General features: G+C 38.0%; 1 protein-coding gene across 1 annotated transcript in view; it reads right to left on the bottom strand.

Moving 5' to 3' along the window:
• The window catches only part of l(3)72Dn (UTP4 small subunit processome component l(3)72Dn), a 166,492-nt gene that overhangs the window by 120,037 nt on the left and 18,696 nt on the right, over window positions 1-27,759 (bottom strand). Inside the window, exons 3-6 of the mRNA XM_068225020.1 lie at window positions 20,292-20,360; window positions 19,711-19,795; window positions 19,255-19,453; window positions 10,763-10,881 (exon numbers count right to left, since the gene is read on the bottom strand). Coding sequence (XP_068081121.1) covers window positions 10,763-10,881; window positions 19,255-19,453; window positions 19,711-19,795; window positions 20,292-20,360 — 472 coding nt within the window. The remainder of the gene's footprint in view (window positions 1-10,762; window positions 10,882-19,254; window positions 19,454-19,710; window positions 19,796-20,291; window positions 20,361-27,759) is intronic.

The following is a 27,759-nucleotide window of genomic DNA, read 5'->3' as shown; positions in this document are numbered from 1 at the left end:
ACTAAATTGTATTTGATACAAATTTAAGATGCACGCAATACTCGCGTTTATACATCAAAATAATTAAAATAGTCTAAAACAAAATTCATAATTTTTCGCAACAATTCGGCGAACGTTTTTCCAACCTGAAAATAAAAATGAACGTATTAAGTTAATTTGTCATTAATTTGAGTATTAAAGTTAAAATATTACACTTGCAAAAAATTATCGCTTTGTTGTGAAATGCGGACTTACCGGTACGCAATTTATTCCAAATCTTCGGTGTCGCTATCGCAGGTTTCGCTATCTGATGCGCCGTCCTCGCCTCTGTTAATACCAATATCAGATTCTTCGTCTCCCTGCCACACTGCGTCATCTTCGGAACCGTCTAGTGCATTCGAAATCCCAGTCCTTTTGAAGCTCTTGGAGACTAGTTCAGGTGGTATAAGATCCCAACTCTTCTTCACCCACGAGCATAACAAGTCCAAGGGTGGACGCCTGATATTTCTGGCGGGCATCAATTGCTGATCGCCGCTCATCATCCACTCGTTGTAAAATCGACGTAAGTGGTCTTTAAAGGGTTTATTAACACATACGTCTAGTGGCTGCAAAGCAGATGTTAGGCCACCAGGAATGACTATCTGTCGTGTATGATGTAAGACGGCAACTTTCTCCCGTCAGCTGTAATGGCTAGCATTGCCGTGCATCGCAACTTCTCACTACCGCTGGTTTTCATTAATACACTCCGTGATCGTTTTAGCGCAATAGTGCTGTTGCGAGGCATATCAAAAAAGATTGGAGTCTGATCGGCATTACCGATTTGAGAAAGCAAGTACGAAGTTTCCTTGCGCAAACGTATGACAAATCGGTGAAAATTTACAATCTTGTCCGTGTAATCAGCAGGCAACTTTTGGCTTAGTGTTGTTCTCCTTCGCACTGACAGATTGTGTCGTCGCATGAACCCCTTAATCCACCCACGAGTCGCCTTAAACTGAGTTACCGATATGTTGTGTTTGCGCGCTACCTCCTGTACCTTAATTTGTAACATTTCATATGATACACTGCAGCCATTGTTACGTATTTCACTGACGTACCTAAACACTTCTTCGTCAATTATAGGAAACTTCCCTGTTTTAGGACCTCTAAACGCGCGTCTAGAAGGGTTTGTGCTTTTTAGCTTGTTTTTTACTTTCCGCCAGTCACGCACCAACTTTTCACTCACAGAAAATTTTCTTTCTGCAGCTCTGTTCCCGTGCTGTTTAGCGAAAGCAATTACACTTAGCTTGAAGCCCGCAGAATAGTTTCTATATTTACCCATAATCGCTTATAAATGCTTCACACGTTAATATTTTGCGATATAAATGACTTTCCGTAATTGTTCACTATTAAAACAAATTATTTCTGCAAACACCCAAAACACAAATTAAAAACTTAAATTCTCACGCACACATGTCTACAGTAATCACGTAAATCTGAAACAAATAAATGCATCTGTGATCTGTCCATTCCAGAGCAGCCAATACTGTTAGGCAGCAAGGAAGCATGCAACAATTTATCAGTTTAGCTCGTTGGTTGCGACACACTACTGCGCTTGCGCAAAGCTCGCAAACCGGAGCTCTAGCTAGCGCGGTGTAGATCTACTGTGTAGTTGACTGTATTCTGAGACGTCAGTAACAAACATTCATTTTTTTCAATTTCTTTTAAACATACGGTAATTAGGTTAATATTTCTTCCCAGTTATTGATGATTTTACATTACATTACTGACGAGTTTATAAAATAAAACTTTAATAGCATTGGATAATAATTATCTTGACTGCTTGGATAAAAGTTTTCATCCCATGCCCGGACACTTATGACGTAGTAGTAAGATAAGAGTCTAGCGATAGCGATGACAACTGAGACATCGTAAATAATTCGGCTGAATAATTCCGTGGAAATCTGCGTTATCGTCTTGGATTTCACTTCGTGCGCAATAACACAGGGGCCGGCCCCATGGTGTAGGGGTAGCGTGCTTGCCTCTTACACGGAGGCCTCGGGTTCAATTCACGGCCGGGTCAAGGAATTTTACCTGTATCTGAGGGCTGGTTCGAGGTCCATTCAACCTACCTAGCCGGTATTTCCTGGCGACGTTGCCGATAAGCGATAACTTACAGCCTTACGTATTTCAAATGGGAACTCATAATATGTAGGTGGTGAATAAATAGTACACTGTCTCGCGACCACGTTGTCAAACTGCCGATAGCCTACCGGTAAGCATAATATGTAGGTGGTGAATAAATAGTACACTGTCTCGCGACCACGTTGTCAAACTGCCGATAGCCTACCGGTAAGCATAATATGTAGGTGGTGAATAAATAGTACACTGTCTCGCGACCACGTTGTCAAACTGCCGATAGTCTACCGGTAAGCCATGCGTCGTACATATACCGGTATTATTTATTTATACGTTGTGCAACATGTCGCAAACGTGACTGTGTTGCCAAATTGCCCATAAACCATACACGTATTTAAATTGCGCATTCATGTGCAACTTACGTTGCAGTTCCATTTACCTTTTAACCAGATTAGTGAACAAAATTTGGACGTGCGACGATTATGTAATTAAAGGTTTAAAGTCCGATTTTTGTATTGAAAATAAAGGATGCGACGATTACGCGGTGGCGACGATTATGCCGTGAAATACGGTATTTTACATATCATACCTACAAACTAGTTCACCACAAATGCAGTAAAAAATTTCCACTAAATAAGAAAACATCAAATACTGTAGATGTTAAACTTTAACAGCTCGAGAATTCTCAGATACAAAACAACAGGTTGTTGAGGGATGAGGAATTTCAAGTCTGTTATTGTGTCAACTTTTAACTTGCCTCAACTAAATACAGTAGAACCTCGATAATTCGAAATCGGTCAATTCAAAATCCCGCCTAATTCGAAGAAACACTCGTTCCCGGAAACATGAGGTACAGTTTTTCATTTTATTGAAATTGTTGAATTCAAAATACGGATAATTCGTAATCTGAAGAACAATGTCGGTCCCATTACCGTAATTCAGACTTTTAATTCAAAACTGCCTTTACATTAAAAGAAAAAAAAAAAGTATTTTACAGCGTAATTTAAATTCAAATTTATCCGCGTCATGATAAAACGCGTCTTCTGAAACGTGCAGGGATAGCTTTTTGCACTTTCACTCACTTCGGTGTGTCTACAGTGTGCTTCATACTTGCTAAGTTCGAGTGAAATCGTAATTCTTTTGTGTTCAGCATTTTAGGGAACGCCACAATATCACGTAGCAGGCAGTGTGTGGAGAAGTAGAATCCACGAACACCGGCAATGCCGACAGTTGGTGAAAAGTGTGACTCATATAATCAATTCATATGCACCGAACAATATTGTCAATTAGTACAATTTACAAATTTCATCATATAGATCGGTATTGATACAGTTAAAACTAAGAAACAATGTTCGGTTTTGGTCCACCCAACCAATATACATCATAGGTTTTGGTCCACCCAATCAAAACACATCATGTAGACCCACCGAAGGGAGTGTACGTGCGGAAAGCTACCCCACCCCCACCCCCCCCCACCGTTTTGGAACGTGTTCTATCATGACGCGGATAAATTTTGAATTTAAATTACTCTGTAACGTTCTATTGTTTTAAAATGTAAAGGCAGTTTCGAATTAAAAGTCTGAACTTTGGTAATGGGGACGACATTGTACTTCGAATTGCGAATTATCCGTATTTCGAATTAAACAATTTAAATAACATGCAAAACCGTATCTCATGTTTTCAGAAATGAGAGCTTCTTCAAATTAGGGGGGATTTTGAATTAACCAATTTTGAATTATCGAGTTTCTATTGTATAAGGAAGGGAACAGGAAAAATTGCAACAACTATCGAGGTATCCCACTGATTACTATACCAGGCAAAGTATTCAATGGCATCTTGGAAGGGAGAGTGCGTTCAGTGGTTGAGAGGAAGTTGGATGAAAACCAGTGTGGTTCCAGACCACAGAGGGGCTATCAGGATCAATTTTCAGTACGCGCCAGGTAACTGAGAAATGGTATGAGAGGAATAGCAGTCGTGTTTATGTTTCATAGATCTAGAGAAAGCATATGACAGGGTACTAAGGAAAAAGATGTTCACCATACTGGTGGACTATGGGATCAAGATTATTAAAATCAATCAAAGGCATTTATGTTGAAAATTGGGCTGCAGTGAGAATTAATGGTAGAATGAGTTCTTGATTCAGGGTACTTACAGGGGTCAGACAAGGCTGTAATTTTTCCACCTATGTTGTTCGTAGTTTTCATGGATCATCTGCTGAAAGGTATAAAGTGGCAGGGAGGGATTCAGTTAGGTGGAAATATAGTAAGCAGTCTGGCATATGCTGACGACTTGGTCTTAATGACAGATTGTGCCGAAAGCCTGCAGTCTAATATCTTGGAACTTGAAAATAGGTGCAATGAGTAAGGTATGAAAATTAGCCTTTCAGTAGGTAAGAAATTCAGTAAAACTGAACGTCCGATTGGTAATACAAAGCTGGAACAGGTAGATAATTTCAAGTATTAAGGTTGTGTGTTCTCCCAGGATAGCAATAAACGAAGGTCGATCAAATACAAACAGGTTTTTTGTTCCTGAACATCAACAGTTGGTAGGACTGGCTCCGCGCTTCTGCTATGCTTGGGCAGGACTGTTAGGAGTGGGGAGAACGAGCTGTTAAATATTTCCCGCCGTTTCGTCAGTAACACTCACAATGTCAGAGCAACAGGTGCACCTCCCCACTGCACAATATATAATTATAAAATTTCTTGCACGTGAAGGAGTGTTAGCCAAAACTTGACTGTCAGTTGGCAAGGTTCTTGCAACTGTTTTTTCTATCGGTGAAGCATTTTGCTAACTGATTTTTTGCCTGAGTGACGCACAATCAATGCTACTTACTACTGCGAGCTGTTGAACAAGGCGAGGGTTGCATATCGCTGCAAAAAAAGAGACTAACCAATTCGACAGGTCATCCTCCTCCACGACAATGCGCGGCCCCGCACTGCAGCTCTAACTGTCTCCAAGCTACAGGAAATGCACTTGGACTACACTTGATCATCCTCCTTACAGCCCAGACTCATCACCCTGCGATTTCCATTTGTTCGGACCGCTTAAAGAAGCTCTAGTAGGGCAACGATTTGAAGATGATGAGAGTGTGGAAGATCTTGTGCGCAACTGGCTGGTGACACGACCCTGTTCATTTTACGATCAAAAAACTGCTAATACATTGGGACAAATGCATTTCCAAAGCAGGAAACTATGTGGAAAAATAAATTGTAATTGCCTTGTGTTCTTCAATAAATTAACTTGAATAAAAAATAAAATCTTGTTTATATTTGATCCCCCTCATAGTAAAAGGGTTTGAAACAAGGTGCAGTAAAGCTAATGCAGTGAGCTCGCAGTTGCGATCAACAGTATTGTGTAAGAAGGAAGACAGCACCCGGACGAAACTATCTTTACATTGGTCTGTTTTTAGACCAACTTTGCTTTACGGGAGCGAAAGCTGGGTGAACACAGGATATCTTATTCGTAAGTTAGAAGTAACAGACATGAAAGTAGTGAGAATGATTGCTGGCAACAAATACGTGGGTCAATACTAAATATTAATTATTTATATTTATTTACACAAGTCTAGTACATGTTTCGGGAATCTATATACATTCCCTTCATCAGCTAGTCAAATTAAAATTAAAATTCTTGTACACAAAAAGACCTAATAAAAAGGGAGGGGGGGGGGGCATTAAGAAATCCAGAACTATTGCCAATACATCCACCTACATATTTGTTGTGATCAAGTCAATACGGATCAAATACCGGCCACTATGGTCAAGATTATTAATAATGATTGCTGGTACAAACAGGTGAGAACAATGGCAGGAGGGTAATCAGAACGAAGAGATAAATGCTAAATTAGGAATGAACTCAATGGATGAGGCTGTACGCATTAACCGGCTTCGGTCGTGTGGTCATGTGAGACGAATGGAGGAGGATAGGTTACCTAGGAGAATAATTGACTGTTGTGGAGGGTAAGAGAAGTAGAGGGAGACCAAGACAATGATGGTTAGACTCAGTTTCTAACGATTTAAAAATAAGAGGTAAGAACTGAATGAGCCCACAGCACTATTTGCAAATAGAGGATTGTGACGAAGTTTAGTAAATTCACAGAGGCCTGCAGACTGAACAGTGAAAGGCATGACCATCTATTATGTATGTATGTATGTATGTATGTATGTATGTCATCATCATCATCATCATCACCATCATCATCATCATCATCATCACCACCACCATCGTTTCCCTTTATCCAGCTGTAGCCGGGTAGGGACAAATATGGTTCTTCTCCACTTTCTTCGGTCTTTCCAACACTGTGTCCCAGTCCAGGTTTCTTTCTATAATGCTGCATTGGATGGTATCCTTCCATCTCAATCGTGGTCATCCACGGCCTCTCCTTCCTTGGATTTGCATTTCCATCACCTTTTTTGGCATTCTTTCGTCGCTCATTCACTTTATGTGTTCAAACCATCTTAGTCGGCTCTTCTCTATTCTATCATTCATTTTTTCCACCCCAATTTCTTCCCGGATTTTCTCATTCCTTATTTTGTCTCTTCTACTCTTCTGTATCATACTCCTCAAGAACTTCATTTCGGCTGCCTGCATTCGACTCTCATCCTTCTTTGTCATTGTCCAAGTTTCTGCTCCGTAAGTTGTTATGGGTACCATAATACATCTTGTACATATTATCCTTTGCTTCCGTTGGCACATCTTTATCCCATAACATGCTTCTTACACTATGATAGAAAAAACTTCCAGCTTGAATCCTTTTACTAATCTCAGCATCCAGTCGAGCATTCTCCATTAATTCACTCCCCAGGTATTTAAACGTTTCCACTACTTCCAGGGGCTTGTCTGCAAGTCTAATCTGACCTTTCCCTTCTTTCTCCCCTCTAGTCATAACAAGAGTTTTACTCTTTTCTACACTTATTTTCAATCCACATTCTTCGATCGTCCCATTCACCACATTCAACTGTTCTTGAACCTTCCTGTCGTCTTCTCCCCAAATCACAATATCATCTGCAAATAACATTGTTCATTTCTCTTCCTCGATATGCCGCTTTTGCTGTTCTCATGATGTAATCCATTACTATTGTAAACAGGATTGGTGATAGAACACTTCCCTGTCTCAGCCCCTTAGTTATTTTGAACCAACTTGTCCAGCCAACTTGTGTTTGCACGCAACTACAACATTCCTTATACAATGCCTTGATCATTTTTATTAATCCCTGTCCAATTCCTTTTTGCACCAGACTGTCCCCAACTTTCGTCCTGGGGACACTGTCATATGCCTTTTGAATGTCAATGAATGTCATCACCATATCATTCCCGTATTCCCAATGCTTTTCCATTAGTTGTCTCATAATGAAAATGGGCTTTATTGTTGACCTTCCACTTCTGAAACCAAACTGATTTTCCTGTATCTGATTCTCAACCCTCAACCTTATTCTACTTTCCAGTATCCTTTCCATTATCTTAGCAACATGCAATATTAGAGTAATTCCCCTGTAGTTCTTCAAAACTTTCTTATCACCTTTCTTGAAAATTGGGATGATTATTCCTTTTTGCCAATCCTCAGGGACCTCCTTATTCTCCCAGACATTAATGAGAATCCGATATGTCCACTGCAGGCCTACAGCTCCAGCCAGCTGCCTTTATCATCTCCACTGAAATTTCATCTATTCCAGCAGTTTTTCCATTCTTCATCTTTCTTACTGCCATTTCAATTTCATTCATTGTAATTTCTTTATCCATTTCTTCATCAACTAATTGACTTTCCTGGTCGTCCATTGAATGACTGTCATCCGTTCTTATGTTCAGCAGCTTCTGAAAATACTCTCTCCATCTATTTCTTATTTCTTCTGGCTTTGTTAAAATTATGCCACCTTCGTCCTTCACAAATCTGGTGTTTACTTGATCTCTCTTTTTGTTTCTTAAGATACCATACAGTAATTTCTTGCTTCCCTGCATATCATCTCTCAATTTCTGTGTGAATAAGGCCCAGATTTCCTCTTTTCTTCCTCCACTACTTTCAAGGCCAAATTCTTTGCCTCCACATATTTTCTTCAGTCATAGATGTTTTCCATGCTTTCCATGCCATTTTCTTTTCCTTCACTTTAATCTTTACCCTATCATTCCACCAGTGTGTTTCTTTGTCTTTCACATTCCCATGTTCTACCACACACCTTTTCTGCACATCCAACCAGTGCTTCCTTAAACCTTTCCATTCCTCTTCAACATTCCCCACCTCTGTCCTGGGTACCAAGGGTATTATTTCCCTTTGAAATTCTTCTTGTATGCTTTTCTCCTTCAACTTCCATACTTTAATTCTTTTCTCTCTTCATAATTGGGGTTTTTCAATCTTTCCAACTTTCAATTTTCCTATCACAACTCTATGATCCCCACCAAAGGCTTCTTCAGGCATGGCTGTTACATCTACAAGGTTCTTCCGGTGTTCTTTCTCTATGATTATATAATCAATCATGGTCTTTGTTCGTCTGTCTCCCCAGCCATACGATGTAATCTTCTGACTGTTCTTCTTCCTAAACCAGGTGTTTCCAACAATCATTTGATTCCTAATGCAAAAATCCACCAACAACTCGCCTTCTGGATTTACATTTCCAAATCCAAAGGGCCCTACAACATCTTCCTTTCCTTGTCTTTCCATTCCAACTTGTGCATTTAGATCTCCCATCAATAGTACTTCCTTATCTTCTATCTGTCTCTCCACTTCCTCTAAGAAGTCCTCTAGATGTTCATCTATGCAACCAGTTTGTGGGGCATACAACTGAGATCTTTCACGCCATTTTCAAACTGGAGTCTCATCATCATCATCCTATCGCTGACGTACTTTGTATATTCCACATATTCTTGGATTTCTCTTCGAAGTATGATGGCCACTCCATTTTTTGCTTCAGGTCCTTCACTGTAATACAGCCTGTATCCTTCTCTCAGAGGGATTTCCCCTGTACCCCTCTTCTTGGTCTCGCACAGTCCAAGTATGGCTATATCTTTTTCTATCATGAAGTCAACCAGTTCTTCTGTCTTTCCCGTCAGTGTCAGTACATTAACTGTTGCAATTTTGATGTAGTTTGGTGCTGGTTGCCCATTTTTTACAGTCCCCCAGCACCTGAAGAGCTGCGCTTCGCTTTTACCAGGGGACGCCCTAACCTTTTCCGAGGCACCATATCTGCTTTGTCCATACAGGCTATTTTTACGATGGGCTCGCCACACCCAAAGGCATTTTATACCCACTGCCAGGTTCAAAATTAGGCCGCCCCTAACATGGAGACAGACGCCTTTCGTAGCCGCTCCTCTGGAGTACAGATGCTACGGGTATGCCCCTTCCGCCACCTCCACCGTACTGAAGTCCACCTTCTCCGCCGTAGATGCCGTTGAGGTCTTCACTCGTAACCCTGAGCTGGGACCCATACCAGATGTTACACACCGGGTCAGTGTGCTCTGGGACTCATATAGGCAGGGACGCCACTCCCTGGGTAGGGCTGCCTCCGAAGAGGGTCCCTACCTGCTACCTGTATGTATGTATGTATGTACAGGTGTAAAATTATATCCATCCATATCCCCTGTCCTATATAAAAGGAATGAAGTAAACTGGAAAGGATTCAGAGTCAAGCTCAACTGATTATTTTACGAGAAGCTCAGTCTCCAGCCAACTGCTTCCAACCTTAACAGCCATAATGAAAAGATACGACCTATGTTTGCTTTGGAAGTCCTACACTGGTACTGTCCAATCCTCTTCCCTTCATCCACTTTAACTTTCCTTTCATTCTGCCCATCAAGGGCAGGGAGTAATCCTTCTTCTCCCTCTGCCCACTCAAATGTTAATCTCTCAGGGTTTTACAGTAGGCACCCAAAATAAACCTCTTACCACCAGCACACACATTTTAGGTGGGCTATAAGGAAGGAGAGAGAGAAATAACAAAAGAATAATTAACACTGTGATCGGTTATTAGGTATTTTATGACACCTAGGACTTGTTCAGTTGGTTTTTGAAGGAAGTGTAAGCAGTAAGAACGGTAGGGATAGACCTAGGTATGAATATGACAAGCAGATTAAACCACATGTAGGATGAAGTAGTTAGATAGAAATGAACTGGTTAGGACAGGATAAGCTGGCATGGAGAGCTGCTCAAACCAGTCTATGGACTGATGACTCATACAACATGTTATGTTAGAATAGTGTGGCTATGGGGCACTGTAGTGCACAGCATATGGTGAACAGTTCTTTTTTCTTTTTTTGCTAGGGGCTTTACGTCGCACCGACACAGATAGGTCTTATGGCAACGATGGGATAGGAAAGGCCTAGGAGTTGGAAGGAAGCGGCCGTGGCCTTAATTAAGGTACAGCCCCAGCATTTGCCTGGTGTGAAAATGGAAAACCACGGAAAACCATCTTCAGGGCTGCCGATAGTGGGATTCGAACCTACTATCTCCCGGATGCAAGCTCACAGCCACGCGCCTCTACGCGCACAGCTCATTTTATTTACCATCCATAATATACACTAGGGAAATAAAATAATGTTAATGAGTGTCACCTAAAGCATAACTAAATTCTATAATACAAATGGTCCCAAGAGCACTAAAAAAATACATATTCAAAGATAATGGGCATTATCAGAGAAAAGGAGATGCATATCACAGAATTACATTAACAGATTAGCTCACCTGAGCAGTAGACAGACTTTTGATCATCTGACACACTCAAGCAAAGAATGTCAGCTAAATGTGTAGGAAAGCTTTCAATTAACGTTCCCATCTGGCCATTCCAAAAGGAGAGCTTGCCCCTGTTGAAAAGAAAAAAAGAAATGAAATAAGATAAAATAAAAGCAGTTATTCTAGAAAAAAGAACAATATATGAAGAAATACGCAGCAAAACAGTACAAACAAATATTTCACTTTAAAAAAAAAATGTTTTCAAGGTATGATATGCAAAGTTGTTCCAGAATGTTGACAAATATAAATTTTTAAGAATGAACTGGGCAGAATGGTCACACATATTAACGAGCTAAGGCTAGAAAACCAAGCTCTGCGTATAGGTGACCAGCGGGTTCGAAATCTACTGGGTTCTAATAATCTCCATATGCATAGCAGTTGGGATCACAAGTAGTTCTTATTCTTCATTGTCCATCTTGTATAACAAATCATTTTTCTGAATAGAGTTCTCATAAAGGTTATATTTCAATACTTCTTTTATTTATTTTGTTATTCTTGTATCCTTGAACTAGGCATTCTGGACTTGTTGGATTATTTCACTGGTCATGACCAAAGCAATGGCATGGACTGGATAACGACAAGCAAAGTGTGGCCCAATCAAACCAGCCTCGCTGATCCTACCCCAAACATGGAGCTCAGGCACACCAAGTTATTTCTGGATAATCTTGTGTGGTTTTTTGTCTATCCAGAATACACAGTTATGTCTGTTCACATGGCCATTAAATTTGAAACATGCTTCATCCAGGGCCGATTTAGTGAAATTTGTATCAGCTTCACAGATAATCGCAAACAATTCGCAAAATTGTTGTCTATCTCAATTATCCTCATTTAGAGCATGCAGCAGTTGTGAATGGAATGGTTTGAAGCATAAATGTTGCAGAATATCTTGTACAGTTGCTCTTAGTATTTGCACAGCTGATACTTTTCACGTTTATTTCTTATAATTCTTCACAATGGCTTATGCAACAATTCAGTGTTTTTCTGCCAGTGCAGAATGTGGCCTTCCCCACTGTGGAGTATCAGCAACGCTACAAATGATTTTAAAATTCATATTCAACTTATATACAGTAGAAGTCTGCTATAGCGAGTACAGCATACAGCGGGAACTCCATTTTGTGCAACATTAACTGTGCAATACGGCATTTGTGGTTTGTGAGGAACAGTTAACAAGTAAAGAAATGGTTACAGTGAAGCTGGGAACTAATATGACGGGAACCGAAAAACTCAAACTTATAGTGATCAGAAAATCGACAAAGCCTATCTGTTTCTTGGGTGTGAATTAATTACCGGTCACGTACGAAAGCATGCCCAGAAGTCGCGGATTACAAGCTCCATTTACAAAACTCGCCTGCGTGGTATTGACGAGAAGTTTCAACGTGAAGGGAGGAATGGTTAACCACAATAAACAGAAGAGAATAATGGAATTTTATCCAAAGGTGTTATTTTTTTGCTAGTTGTTTTATGTCGCACCGACACAGATAGGTCTTACAGCGATGATGGGACAGGAAAGGGCTAGGAGTGGGAAGGAAGTGGCCGTGGCCTTAATTAAGGTACAGCCCCAGCATTTGCCTTGTGTGAAAATGGGAAACCATGGAAAACCATTTTCAGGGCTGCCGACAGTGGGGTTCGAACCTACTATCTCCCGAATACTGGATGCACTTAAGCGACTGCAGCTATCGAGCTCGGTCCAAAGGTGTTAACGGAGCTATGTTCCTTGTTTCACTACTGTATGTACTGTATCCTGTCTTCTAAAAAGTTGCTATAATAAGTGCTATAATTAAAAAGATGCCATAAAATAGAGTTTCTTTGTATATTTTTAAGTATTGTTAAAAATAATGTCTTCAGTAAAAGCACGTAGATACATATGATTCAATTATGTGCTATACATGCACAAAAACGCTATTCTCTATATCTCGAAATTTCAATAACTCGAAATAAAATTTATCTCCAGAGGTGATTCAAGATATCGAGATTCCACTGTATTTATATCACACCGACACAACTTCCTGAAATACATTCAATTCATTAAAATTATGAAGTAAGAATGAACAAAATTGCACTGTAATACGTGAAACTACCACATACAAAACAGATCGGTATGTCTCATACATTATAAACATACAACTTTGACATGGGGAAAAGCACAGAACCACTAGAAAGAACATGTGGCCTACAACTGCAACGAAATTACGCATAGAAACGATGTTAATAGTGCGTAAACCACACAAAAAGAAACTCATTCTTTCATCACGATTAACTGAGTCGCTAGAGGCGCAGTTAGCATCTCTTGCTTGTAGGACGATTGCCCTCCCGAATCCCCAGCCGTAAAGCACACATGCTGCTGCAGTAAGCAAACGATGGTAATAGTGCCGAACCACACAATAAGATACTCATTCTTTCGTCATGATTAACTGATTACAAGATATTGGAATCATTCCGTATTGACGGTTTTCACTTTACAAAGGTGAAAAATGAGAGTATCCTCCTAATTCAATACAATAAATATTCCGTCATTAGACGGAGTAAACAAATTCAAACTTTTTTTAGCTCGTTTGAGCCATCTCAGTGAAAAATGAGGGGAGATTTGAAATAATTTACATAATATAAGTTGAAAAAATGCTAAAAAACATAATGAAGGAGCAAATGATAAAACAAACAAAAGAGAGCCTAGACAGAAACAAAATTAGTACAAATATACAATATTTACATCAATATGCGGAGCAAAAAATAACTCACTGCGACAAAATTCAGTGAAAAGGTGTTAATTTAAAATAATAATTGAAACTAAAAACTGTGTTAACCTAAGAAAACAAAGGAATGAAAAAACAAATGATGCAGACGGAAATGAACAATAGTAGCACATGGTGAGGTTGTGGACCTCATAGTTTACATAGTTTACAGTGATTTCAACCTGTTTGTTATTGTTACTAAACAATATTTTGAGAATTCCTTGTATGATTGGTTAGTAATAGGCATTTTTCTATGTTATAATTTTAGCATGTTAACTTAAGATATTTCTAAAGTGTAACATATTTTCAGTGTATTCCTTGTATGATTGGTTAATGATTCTGACTTTTGACCTTAAGGTTACCTACAGGCTGATGATGCCCTTAACAAGGGGTGAAACATGTTCCTAAGAAGTGAACATAGTACTATGTAAATTTCACCCACGTAGCACGTGGCTTGTATTGAATAGGTGGTACAATAGAATAAATTATTTTGTGATAATTTGCTTATACTTTGTCATCCCATAAAAGCTCTCTGACTTGATGATAAAATTTCAGGGTTGATTTCATTACTTCCATTAATAATGCTACCCAGATATGTAAACTGTTCTATATTCTCTAACCGTTCTTCGTCTATGTTCGCTTGGCTTCTCTTTTCCACAGTGCATGACTACAGTTTTCTATTTACTAATTACCATTCCAAACTCCTTCAGATTTTCATTCCAAACGTCCAGCCTCCTTTGTACTACCTTTTCTCCCTTTCCTGAAATCACCACATCATCTGCAAATACCAAAGCATTCACTTCATCACTACTGATACTCTATTTTATAACGTTTTATGATTTCATCCATCAATGTAATAAACAATAATGGTGACAGTGCACTTCCTTGTTTGAGACCTTTTTTGCATAAAATGTTTCAATAATAGGGAGAACATACGAAACAAAGTATAATTTTAAGGCATTAAATCATTAATTTCAGTGAACCGGTAAAGAATGCCTAGGGTACGCATAGCACAGGATTTTGTAGACTGAATATGAGCAGTCTATTATAACACTTAGGTCTCTTACCTGAGAAGCCGATTGCAATGTATTTCCCTGGATGGTATATGCAGTGTCCATTCCTTGCTTTAGCAATGAAAAGGAGATTGTATTGCACTTCTTAACATTGGGAGAAAGATTCCATTTCTTAAACCAGTCACCACACGAATTGAGAACAGTCTGTAATTCATCACAGTCATCAGGCGTAGACACTTCTCTTAGGATTTTCAGGTCATTGGCGTACAAGAGGAGGGAACTCGGATTGTTTTGGGTGCAAAGAATTATGTCATCGATATAGAGAACAAAGAGTAGGGGTCCCAGAAAAATGCCCTGAGATACACCTGATAACACAGATAACCATGATGATTCAGATTTAGGGAGTACCACTCTTTGTTTTCTGCCGGAGAGAAAACTTGTTATCATTGACAAGATGAGGCCATGGATATTAAATCTGTTAGCAAGCTAATGAAGAAGAAGTGCGTGATCCACTGAGTTGAATGCTTTGGCCAGATCTATATAGATTACATCTGAGATTTATTTTCTCTTGCTGAAATAATGTGGTGATTGAGAACAGTGAGGTTAGTGAGGCATCATTTTCCAGGAGTGAATCCTGTGTTCTTCTTCAGATAGGTATGGCTGTGTGAAAAAGAGGAGTCAGCGGTGGATTATTCTTTCAAGGACAGAGGATAGTACTGGAACGATAAGATATTGGGCGGTATGATGAGATATCATGTTTGTTGCCAGATTTGAAATTAGGTGTGATATCAGCTTGTTTCCAGCTGTCGGGGAATGTACCAGTAACCATACACAGGTTTAAAACTGTAGATAACGGCACACAGAGAGATGCAGAAGTATTTTTGAGGAATATAGGGCCAATATCATTGTGCCCGGTGGAACGGTTTTTTGGGAGACTATTGAGAAAATTTTGAACTTCGTTAGGGGTCGCTGATATTTGTGACAGTGAGCAACTGCAAACACTATTGATCTGTGGTAGTTCTGTGATAAGTGCAGGAGGGGTAAAGGTGGAGTGAAAGTACTCATTGAATTTTTGAGACCTTAATTCAGTTGGGACATCATCACTATGTAGTTTAAGATTCAGTGGTAACTGGGGTGACTTTCTACGTGATGAAATGAGGGTCTAAAATTTTTTAGGGTTGTTTTTAAGGTTTCCAGTTATAGAAGTGATGTGCCAGTTGTAGTCATTCTTAAGGTACGATTTTGAAATTTTCCTGCGGTGTTTAAAAGTATTATACGTGTGTCAATTGGGGATAGCCTTCCAGAGTGAACACGCACGGGTTTTGTTCTTTAGTACCAATTTAGTTTTGGCACTCAGCCAGGGTGGATATTTGTGTGTTCTGGGTTTGGAGAAAGGTACATGCTGTTTAATAGTGGTAAATATTAAATCCTCAAACAGGGAAACCGCACTGTTGACGTCACGCTCAGCTGATAACCAGCACCAAGGGAAGGATGACAAGTCCTGATTGACAACTATAGCCAGTCCACTTTACTCCACAGAGGAAATGCTTGCCACGCAACGGGGGGGGAGTCTTTATGTCGATAAGCTGGTAGGCTGAGGGTAGCTTCAACTGAGTCATGGTCAGCCCTAAGAATGTTTCTGCCAACAGATACACTAACACTAGTTACTGTTGGGTTCTCTTCCTTTTCTCCAACTATTATTTCCATTTTCTTATCTCTTTCCTCCCCCGAGCAGTCATCCACATTATAAAGTTTTTCAAAATACTTTGCCATCACCTTCTGAAGACCCTTTTCGTCATGTACTATGGATCCATCTTCTCTCTCTAATGCCTTGATTTTTTATTTTCGATTTTATTACTCTGTATAATAGTTTCTGATTTCCTCGATTATCTTGTTCAATTTTGTTGGTAAACTCTCCCCAACATTTCTCCTTTTTCTTCCTTGATACTCCTCTTTACTTGAAGTTTCAATCTTCTGTATTACACATGTAACCTTTCTATCCCTCTGATATATTTTTTTGCTTTTCCTTATTCATTTCTTCTTTCACCTTGTTCCTTTCTTTTATTTCTTTTTTTATTTTCTCTGTCCACCACCGTGTCTCCTTTCCCTTTGCTTTTGTTTTTGCACATACCTCAATTGCTGTTTTAAATTGTCTCACTCTTTTTCTCCACTTCGTATTTCCGTGTTAGGCAACTTCCTTTTTATACAATCTTGGAATGCCATTCTTTTATCCCCCTCCTCCAATTCCCAAATCCTATTCTTTGGTTTCTTTTACAATATAATTTTACACTATAATATAATAAAGAGAGAGTGTGAATTTTGTTAGTTTGCGTATATCTGGAGGGTAATCTCAGAAACTACTGGACCGATTCTAAAAATTCTTCCACTAATAAAAAGATACATTATCCCTGAGTACTATAGGCTATATTTTAATTTCAAAACAATTCAAGGGAGGGAGCGACGGGGGAGGTATAAAAATAATAGGCTAATATAGGCAAAATATCGAAACTGTCTTGCAAGGACAAGACAAAGCTCATTTTAAGCCCCTTGACGCAGAGCAAAACTTGGTAAGCCCTACGGGCCCTAAAACCAACCGTTATGGCGATGTTGGCACTACACTACCCCCGCTCTAAGAATCAGATAAAGAAATAATCTGCCATAACCATGGCAAGGTCAGCTCCAGGATTCTACAGCAGCGAGATTATGTATGTTTGAGCATAGCTGCCAACCAAAATTGGTACACGTAATCCCCGAGGGACATTGACTGTATTTTATTTTCAAAACAATTCGAGGGAGGGGGGGGGGGTGACTGGGGTAGGCATAAAAATAATAAGCTAATATAGGCGAAATATCCAATTTGTTGCACAAGGATGAGACAAAGTTCATTTTAAGCCCCTTGACACAAAGAACAAAACTCTGTGAACCCTACGGGCCCAAAAACCATGTTTTAAGGCCCTAAAACCAACTGTTATGGAGATACTGGCACCACACTACCCCTGCTCCAGGAATCGGATAAAGAAATTAACTGCCATAACCATGGCATCGTCAGCTCCAGGATTTTATAGCAGCAAGATTATGCGCGTACGTTTGGGCATAGATGCCAACCAAAATTGGTACACATAATCCCTGCACATATCTACAGTATATCTCAAAAAAATTAACATGTTACAGACATGTGGTGGTATTTATAATTGCTTTCAAAAATAAAGAAACAAGTATTACTTTGCTTTCGGAAAAAACACTTAAGGAGAGGGGGAGGGGGGACTGAAGAGTGGGTTGGTGTGAATTTTTATGATGAGCATATCTACAGTACATCTCAAAAAGCTTCACATGTCACAGATGTGAAAATTGGTATTTTTAATATTTTACAAATTAAAAAACCAGGTATTATTTAGTTTTTTGAAAAACAACTTAACGTGGGGGTAAAAGGGACTGAAAAGTGGGTTGAATTATTCTTATTAGGATACTGATATATCAAAAACTGAAGATGTTATAGACGTAAAAATTGATAATTGGAGTCTCCTTTAAAAGAAAGAAATATGTATTCTTTTGTTTTAGGAAAATCCACTTAAGGGGGGATGAAAGGATGAAACATTAGTTGAATTATTTGTAAGAGGTTACTTATATCTAAAAAAAAAAGCTAAAGATCTTAGACATGAAAATCGGTGTTCGGCATTTCCTTTAAAAATTTATAAAACATGCATTTTTGATGGGAAAATCAACTTGGGGTGGGGGGTGGGGGGAGGGAGGGTGAGAAATAGGAGTTGAATTCTTTTCATGAGGATACAAATATCTCAAAGACTGAAGATGTTACAGACGTGAAAACTGGTATTTGGAATCTCCTTTAAAAATAAAAACACGTAAAAATGAAAAAGCAGGTGAATTTTTACAATGAGTACCAGAATATCTACAGTGCATGACACAAACTTAACATGTTACAGACATGAAACTTGACACTTGGAAAATCCTTTAAAAATAATGAAACTTTTTTTTTTTTTTACCTGAGAGAAGACATTCTCACGTGTACAGTTCTTTGTCGCATGGTCATCTTAGCCCCAAACAGCAATACCACAAACGTGGTTTACAAAGAGTTTCTGGGGTAAATGAAGCATAATTTTTCGGTGAGTTTTTATACTTTAGGAATTTTCAGATAACGTCTTAGTACGATGCCGAGGAATGATTACTTTAAGCCACGGGTAACTGCTAGTGCTAAATATATAAATAAACAATAGGTATACATTTTCACTCTATGAGAGAAACTTTGTTAAGATCGAAAATAGGGCACAATGACAAAAATTGTGGAGCAAGTCAAAGGAAGTGTACAAGGGTATATACCGCCTGATCTGTAATGAGAATTGACACACTAATTGACGTAGAAGCTGAGGAGAAATGGAACATGAAAGAGAAATTTATCAGAGGTAAGTTGTTATCGGACTGTTACGAATGGTGTTCAAATCAATTTCTATTCTGAATTCAACGCAGGCAGACTAATTCTGCCAGTTCTTCAAAAAATTTTGTAATCCATCACTGGCTATCTTAACGACTATGATATTGATGCCACAAGCTAGTAACTCATAATCATTCTTTTTTTTTTCAAATTTTGTACTAGTAAATTTTTAAATACCTTTTTTTATTCATCCCCATGAGATATTTTTACTGTATTTTGTTTTATTCAACAAACACAATCTAATGAAAAACTTACCTAGAATCACCAGAAATAATTGTGAAGTCATCAGTAACAGCTAAACACCATACAATAGTCTCTCTATTCCGTTCATTTCGACCTGTAGTCATACGGTGTACAGCATGCCCCTTGTGAACATTCCATATACGAACTGTATCAATAGAACCCGTAACTATAGCCTCTCCTGATGCATCCCAAGCCAGACACAAAACACGACCTGCAAATATTCAGTTCCTAATAAATTATAACATTCTATTATTATTATTATTATTATTATTATTATTATTATTATTATTAAATACAAGCACAAAAACAAGCAAGTCCAAAGATGAGCTATATTATTGGTTTTATGCAACCTGAAAATATCTTACTATGGACCAATCAAGTAAAATACAGTTTGCATATGAATTTAACTATTTTGAAATTTTCACAATAACCTTTTGTTAAAATTAATATTTCATCAAAGATTTTTACCTTCTTGCCTGTCCAAAATCTTAACAAACTCCAAACCATCTTCAGTTACCTTAAAGATGTTAATATAGCCATCTTCAGTACCAACCTAAAAAGTAAAAAAGAAAACAGAAAAAACAAATACAAATAAATGTATCAAAGAAGTAAAATATTCTATTGGAAACTTATGCCACAAATACACACACACTGTATCATAACTGCTATTTTCAACTAAATGGCCCTAGAACTTTGTGTTCCTTGGAAAGAGACATGGTACAGAGTTTATAGAATTTAAAAAAAAAAATGCAATTTTTGCATAATTTTAGGGAAGTTTCAAGTACAGGAGCTAACACACAGCCCTTGAATAAATATTTCAAAAACTTGCACTAAAAATTCACATTCAAGTTGCATTCCTGAATTTAAAAACACTACCTGTGGGAAGTACTCAATTGTACCATTCCCTCCTCTTTCAAGAATCAATACCTAATGTTTTGCAAGTTGGTACAAGATTTTTTTAAGATAAACGTCTACATTTTGCTTATATGTAACATATTTTCTTATTAAGATTTTGGCACTGTCAAGAAGCATATATGAGGAAAACTTACAGCCAGATGACTATGATCTCTGCTAACGTCAAGACACCATGCCGGTCCAGATGTCACTGGTACTTCGTACTGAAATGGAAGGAAAAACTTACTTGTAAAATAAGAATTCAACATTCTAACTAAATAAATAATTATACAGCACAGTTCAGATTTTTATATTCTAGGAACTATATAATTCAAATGGTATATAACGCATCATTTCACAAAGATACAACCAGGTGAGTTTGAAACAAAGAATTAAGGATTTTATCAACTAAAGTGTGTTCATATAATTAAGGGTTGAAACGAGCTTCATATTGATGGTATTTTGCAAAAAGGGCATTATCAACTAAATTTCAACTTTTCAGGAGGTGAAAAGAAAAATGTTTTAAATAATCAGCATTTGATATTTCACCCCTCTGTACATCAATATTTGCAGAAATTTTCTGGAAGTCTTTTCGTATTAATGCTACAACGATAAATTAAATGACAAATCTATTGGGTCGATGCATAAGTTCATGCGATATTCTTTTAGGTTGGCAACAATGCGGCATGAAGGGAATGCTTATTGTTATTCCATTGTTTCAACTGAGTTTGGAGTTTGTGTGTTGTGAAACACAGGTTTTCTCGATTGTGAATGTATTATGTGTGTTTATTTCAGAAAAAGTGATATGGAATGTCAAGTTAAGAAAAGTGAGCATATCTGACACATTTTTCTCTTTCAGTTTAACCGAGGATCCAGTGCAGCAGGAGCCGTGAGAACAATTTGTGAAGTGTACGGGAAGAAACAACTGCTAAAAGAACAGCACAAAAAAGGTTTTACCATTTTTGTGCAGGACAGTTTGACTTGTCTGATGATCCACGTTCTGGAAGACCTTCAGATTTTGATGAAAATAACTTGAATGGGTTGCTTCATGAAAAGCCTCATCAAACAACGCGGGAAATGGCGCAAGTTTTTTGATGTGATCAGTCAACTACTGTACACCATTTGCATTCGATGAGTAAGGTACAGAAATAGGGTATATGGGTACTACATGTGCTAAGTGACAGTAACAAAAATCGACGAGTAAATATTTGTTCACCACTGCTTGTCCGGCACCAGTTGGCTTGTGATAGGCACGAAGCATTCCTTACATTGTCACCGGTGACGAGAAATGGTGCTTGTATGTCAACATGAAGAAGAGGAAAGAGTGGCTCAGCCCATCAAAAAAAGCAAATCCCTGTGCCAAGGATCCACAGAAAATCATGTTGTGTGTTTGGTGGAACAAAGATGGCATTCTTCACTATGAACTTCTTCCGAAAAACGTAACGATTACCTCTGCTGTGTATAGTGAGCAGCTAAGATGGCCTGCCACTGCTACTGACAACAGAAGACAAAAACAACAACCAGTCTGATTGCTCCATGATAACGCTTGTCTGCATACAGCGCAAGTGACCAAAGGTGTAATTACTGAACTTGGCTGGGAACCTCTTCTTCATCCTCCATATACCCTGACCTCGCCGCCTCAGATTTCCATCTTTTCCGCTCTCTTTCTAACCACATTCAGGGGCAAGTGTTTCCTGACGAAGCTTCTCTTGACCAATGGCTAACAGATTTCTTCCAGTCAAAACCAAAACAGTTCTACAGGTGAGGCATTCAACTGCTACCTGAACTTTGGCAGGTCATAGAGAGTAGAGGTGCATACATCACTGGGTGATTGTGATTTACAGTCGTGACAGTGACAGTAAAATAAAATAAAATAAGAAATATAAGAACTGCTGAACTTATGCATCAACCCAAAATATACATATTAAAAAACACGTCCTGACTGACTGACTCATCATCGCCGAGGCAAAACTACTGGACATAAAGAAATTAAATTTTGGGGATACGTTTATATTACAATGTAGGTAATAACTAAGGGAGGATTTTTTTATATTCCATCGCTAAGGGGATGAAAAGGAGGGTGAATTTTTAAAATGAGTGTCTATATTTCAAAAACTTAACAGTTTAAAGACGTGAAAATTGGTATTTGGAATATCCTTTAAAAATTAGGAAATAAATATTTTTTTGTTTTTGGAAAATCCTCTTAAGCGGGGGGTGGGGGGTGTCAAAAAAGGTGAAAAGGGGTTGAATATCTTTTATGAGGATACTTATATCTCAAAAACTGAAGATGTTACAGATATGAAAATTTGTATTTGGAATCTCCTTTAAAAATAAATAACACGTAATCTTTTGTTTTAGGAAAGTCTAATTAGGGGGAACGGGGATAAATGAATTGAAAAATTAGTTGAATTCTTTGTTTGAGGATGCTTATATCTCAAAAATGAAGGGTGTTACCAACGTGAAAATTGGTATTTGGAATCTCCTTTAAAAATATAGAAACATGTATTTTGTGGTGGTGGGGAGAGGGTGTGTGGAATGAACTTAAAGGGGAGTTGAATTATTTTTATGAGGATACAAATAAGAAGTGGACTTAAAACTTACTGGGGGTGGTGGGGGAGTGAGGAATTATGACAAAAATATGCAGTTATATGAAACCATTTGAATTACTAAGTTAAAATTTAAAATGATAGTCTGGCACCATGGCTAAATGGTTAGCATGCTGGCCTTTAGTCACAGGGGTCCCGGGTTCGATTCCCAGCAGGGTTGAGAATTATAACCATAGCCTAATTGGTTAATTTTGCTGGCACGGGGACTGGGTGTATTTGTCGTCTTCATCATCATTTCATCCTCATCACAACACGCAGGTTGCCTACGGGCGTCACATCGAAAGACCTGCATCTCAATTTAAGATTATCAAAATTTTATTAGTCAACCTATTCAATACAAATGATATTTGCAAAGTTAGGACTTACATCCTATTAAACTAAAGTCTAAAGAGACATGTTTCGCCCTTTAAAAGGGCATCATCAGCCTTTTTACACTCATGCTAAAGGTAAAAATCAGGATCCTGATTGTCGATATAAGAAAAAGTATATAAATGAGAATAAAAATTAGAATGAATATTATACAATATGTGCAATCATGAGTTCTTAAATGACAATAACAATTAAAAATCATTTAAAATGATTGTGAAGAAATAAGAGTTGGTATGGTAATTACATCAGCAATCTTAAAATGATCTTATAAAACTGTACAAACTAAGCCTTGACCAAAGAAATAATAAGAAAGTCTATGGCTAAAGTTGCCGTATCAAGGTTCGTGAAATTCGGCTGGATGCAACCTGATTTTAAATGGAGAGCAAATTAGAATCCAATGGCCACTCAAGACAAGATAAAACCTCTCTCGTTGAAAAGTCGTAATGAAACTGTAGTATGGCGCATGTAGATTATAAAGTTGTGTCCAATCAATCCATTAATTTCATATTTTACGAAGTGGGATCGCGGTCTCAGTATTTTTGTTGAAGGAGTTGTGAGAAGTTAACTAATAAGTGCCGCTGTACAGATTTTGTCAGCTCGTATACCGATGGTTAAATGGGAACATTCTTACGTGTTGGCTGTAGGTTTGAATGTGGATTGACTATTGAAGAATTATGGTGCAGAATGTTCTCGGTTTTTGCGGTATGAACTTGTTGCTTGTATGGTCTCGTAAAATATGAAATTAATGGATTGATTGGACACAACTTTATAATCTACATGCGCCATACTGCAGTTTCATTACGACTTTTCAACGAGAGAGGTTTTATCTTGTCTTGAGTGGCCATTGGATTCTAATTTGCTCTCCATTTAAAATCAGGTTGCTTCCAGCTGAATTTCACGAACCTTGATACGGCAACTTTAGCCATAGACTTTCTTATTATTTATTTGGTCAAGGCCTAGTTTGTACAGTTTTATAAGATCATTTTAAGATTGCTGATGTAATTACCATACCAACTCTTATTTCTTCGCAATCATTTTAAATGATTTTTAATTGTCAATTGTCATTTAAGAACTCATGATTGCACATATCGTATAATATTCATTCTAATTTTTATTCTCATTTATATACTTTTTCTTATATCGACAATCAGGATCCTGATTTTTACCTTTAGCATGAGTGTAAAAAGGCTGATGATGCCCTTTTAAAGGGTGAAACATGTCTCTTTAGACCTTAGTTTAATAGGATGTAAGTCCTAACTTTGCAAATATCATTTGTATTGAATAGGTTGACTAATAAAATTTTGATAATCTTAAATTGATGTACATTTTCAATACGGACCAAATATGAAGTTTGTAACATGTAGACCTGCATCTGGCGAGCCGAACTTGTCCTCGGACACTCCCGGCAAAAAAGCCATACACCATTTCATTTTTTCAAATGATATCCTAGGTGTTATATAACAAGGTTTGAAACAAATGTAACCATCAGAGAGTTAAATGGGGGTTAAGATCCGAAAACAAATATATTCATTCCTTCCTCCAAAATGGTTTAATGTACAAAGACAAAATTCCAAATAGTGATATACATTATAAATCCTAGGTGTGAAACAGGTAATATTTTTAAACGTTCCACCCCTGAAGTGTTAAATGAGGTTAGCTCCGTAAACAAAAATTATTCATCCCTCCAAAACCGTTTGACATACAAAGTTGTAATTTTACAATAAGGGTCCTCTGATATGTCTAGGTGTAAAATATCATATACTTCAAAATATTTCCCTCCTAAGAGGTTTATATGATGGTTGACTCTCAATATCATGAAACCGTTTCAGGCACAAACTTATTATTTTTTTTATGAAGGGTGGTCTTTTATACCCTAGATGTTAATAAATATTTAAAATCATTCACCCCTTAAAAAAGTATCCATTCCTCCACTACTCCTCGACATACTAAATCAAAATTTCATAGGTTGGTCGCTTTTACATCCTAGACGTTAAATAAGATAGGGATTAAATTATTAAATTAAATTAATTATTCAATGAAATTATTCAAATCTGTATGGGGTTCAAATGAATGTTAGATCAGAAAATAATAATTCACCCAAAACCGTTTGACGTACAAACTGAGGGAGTATTTAACAGGCTCAGCTGATAGTGGACTCTCCAAATGTAATGAAATGGCGTATGGCTTTTAGTGCCGGGAGTGTCCGAGGACAAGTTCAGCTCGCCAGATGCAGGTCTTTTGATTTGACGCTCGTAGGCGACCTGCGCGTCGTGATGAGGATGAAATGACGATGAGGACGACACATACACCCAGCCCCCGTGCCAGCGAAATTAACCAATTAAGGTTAAATTCTCCACCCTGCCAGGAATCGAACCCGGGACCCCTATGACCAAAGGCCAGCATGCTAACCATTTAACAATGGAGCTGGACTCTCCAAATGTAAAACTTTCAATACTAACTTTCAGTTTAAAACTGTAGCGAAGCACGGGTATCTTGCTAGTTAGTAATATCCTCATAAGTATGAGTTTTTGATACCACCCTTTTTCCTAGGTTACCATTTCTATGTAGCATCTCTACAAGTTTTTGCAGGTTGAATTTTTAAGATAAACTAAAACCGATAAATTGGATTTGTTATGTTAAACACATTGCAATGAGACTAAAAACTACAGATTACTCAACTGAATATTTTTAAAATGCAATGGATTTCTTAGGTCACAATAGTTGGTATTGTGAGCCTAATTCTAAAGAAAAAAATTGAAAAATATAGGCAAAGTGGCACTAAAATTTTAAATAATTCAATCAATCAATACTGAACTGCATTTAGGGCAGTTGCCCAGGTGGCACACTCCCTATCTGTTTTTCTCCTGGCCATTTCTTAAATGAATTCAAAGAAATTGGAAATTTATTGAACATCTCCCTAGGTAAGTTATTCCAATCCCTAACTCTCCTTTTTATAAATGAATATTTGCTCCAGTTTGTCCTCTTGAATTCCAACTTTATCTTCATATTGTGATCTTTCCTACTTTTAAAGATGCCACTCAAACTTATTTGTCTACTAATGTCATTCTACGCCATCTCTCCGCTGACAGCTCGGAACATACCACTTATGGAAATTCTAAGTTCCCATGGAGGGAATTAAATAATTTTCCACCAAGAGAGCATGTCAAAAAACAGATCAGAATCTGAACTGGTTTTTTTTTTTTTTTTTTACATACCACTTAGTCGAGCAGCTCGTCTTCTTTCTCCCAATTCTTCCCAGCAACATTCTTGCAACATTTTTGTAACGCTACTCTTTTGTCGGAAATCACCCAGAACAATTCGAGCTGCTTTTCTTTGGAATTTTTCCAGTTCTTGAATCAGGTAATCCTGGTGAGGGTCCCATACACTGGAACCATACTCTAGTTGGGGTCTTACCAGAGATTTACATGCCCTCTCCTTTACATCCTTACTACAACCCCTAAACACCCTCATAACCATGTGCAGAGATCTGTACCTTTTATTTACAATCATATTTATGTGATTACCCTAATGAAGATCTTTCCTTATATTAACACCTAGATACTTACAATGATCCCAAAAGGAACTTTCACCCCATCAACGCAGTAATTAAAACTGAGGGGACTCACAACCTGACTTTTAACCCCATTTATCAACACACAATTGCCTGCTGTTCATCTCACAACATTATCGAGGTCACGTTGCAGTTGCTCACAATCTTGTAACTTATTTATTACTCTATACAGAATAACATCATCTGCAAAAGGCCTTACCTCTGATTCCACTAATACTGCCTTGAGGAATTCCCCTCTTAATTATTACAGGGTTAGATAAATCTTCGCCTACTTTAATTCTCTGAGATCTATTTTCTAGAAATATAGCAACCCAATCAGTCACTCTTTTGTCTAGTCCAATTGCACTCATTTTTGCCAGTAGTCTCCCATGATCCACCCTATCAAATGCTTTTGACAGGTCAATAGCGATACAGTCCATTTGACCTCCTGAATCCAAGATATCTGGTATATCTTGCTGGGAACCTACAAGTTGAGCTTCAGTGGAATAACCTTTCCTAAAACCGAACTGCAGGTTATACTGTACAAGTCCTTACGATGTTTATTCATCACTATCTTCGTCATCAGTCTCGGGTAAAACGTCTTTGACTGTTGACTTATTTGGCAGCCCCAGATACCCTGAATGATATCTCTGTGGTATGACTGGATGTGTAAAGTTTTGCAAGAAATCTAATCAGACCATTTTCTAAGAGTAGCCTTTATTTATTTTCTCTTTCTCCTCTCTTAACTTCCTATATAGCCCATAATTTTCACCTTGTCTGCACCCTCATTTTATAACTGTCTCTTCATTCCCAACTCAATCCCAATCCTATTATTTTCTGTCTTCTTAACCTGTCTTTCATGGCTCTTGATTTTATTTTTCATGCAAGTTCCCCTTCTTGTAATAGCTTCATGACCATGTTTCTTTATAATACCTAACTGACAGCCAAGAAAACATCAGACTTGAAGCAAAAATGGTGACAACTTTTTTCCTAAATATAACAGCGCACAGCGAGTCATCTGGTGACAAATAAAAGTACTGTTTTATCAGGAGAGCAAAGGTTAGCTGAATTCAAACCTGTTAGAATCAGAACCATTCA

This window comes from Anabrus simplex, chromosome 1 (genome assembly GCF_040414725.1).
Source record: "Anabrus simplex isolate iqAnaSimp1 chromosome 1, ASM4041472v1, whole genome shotgun sequence".
Taxonomy (NCBI): Eukaryota; Metazoa; Arthropoda; class Insecta; order Orthoptera; family Tettigoniidae; genus Anabrus; species Anabrus simplex.
Note: the sequence above shows the minus strand (reverse complement) of the source record. Positions and strands in the feature narration are given on the sequence as shown.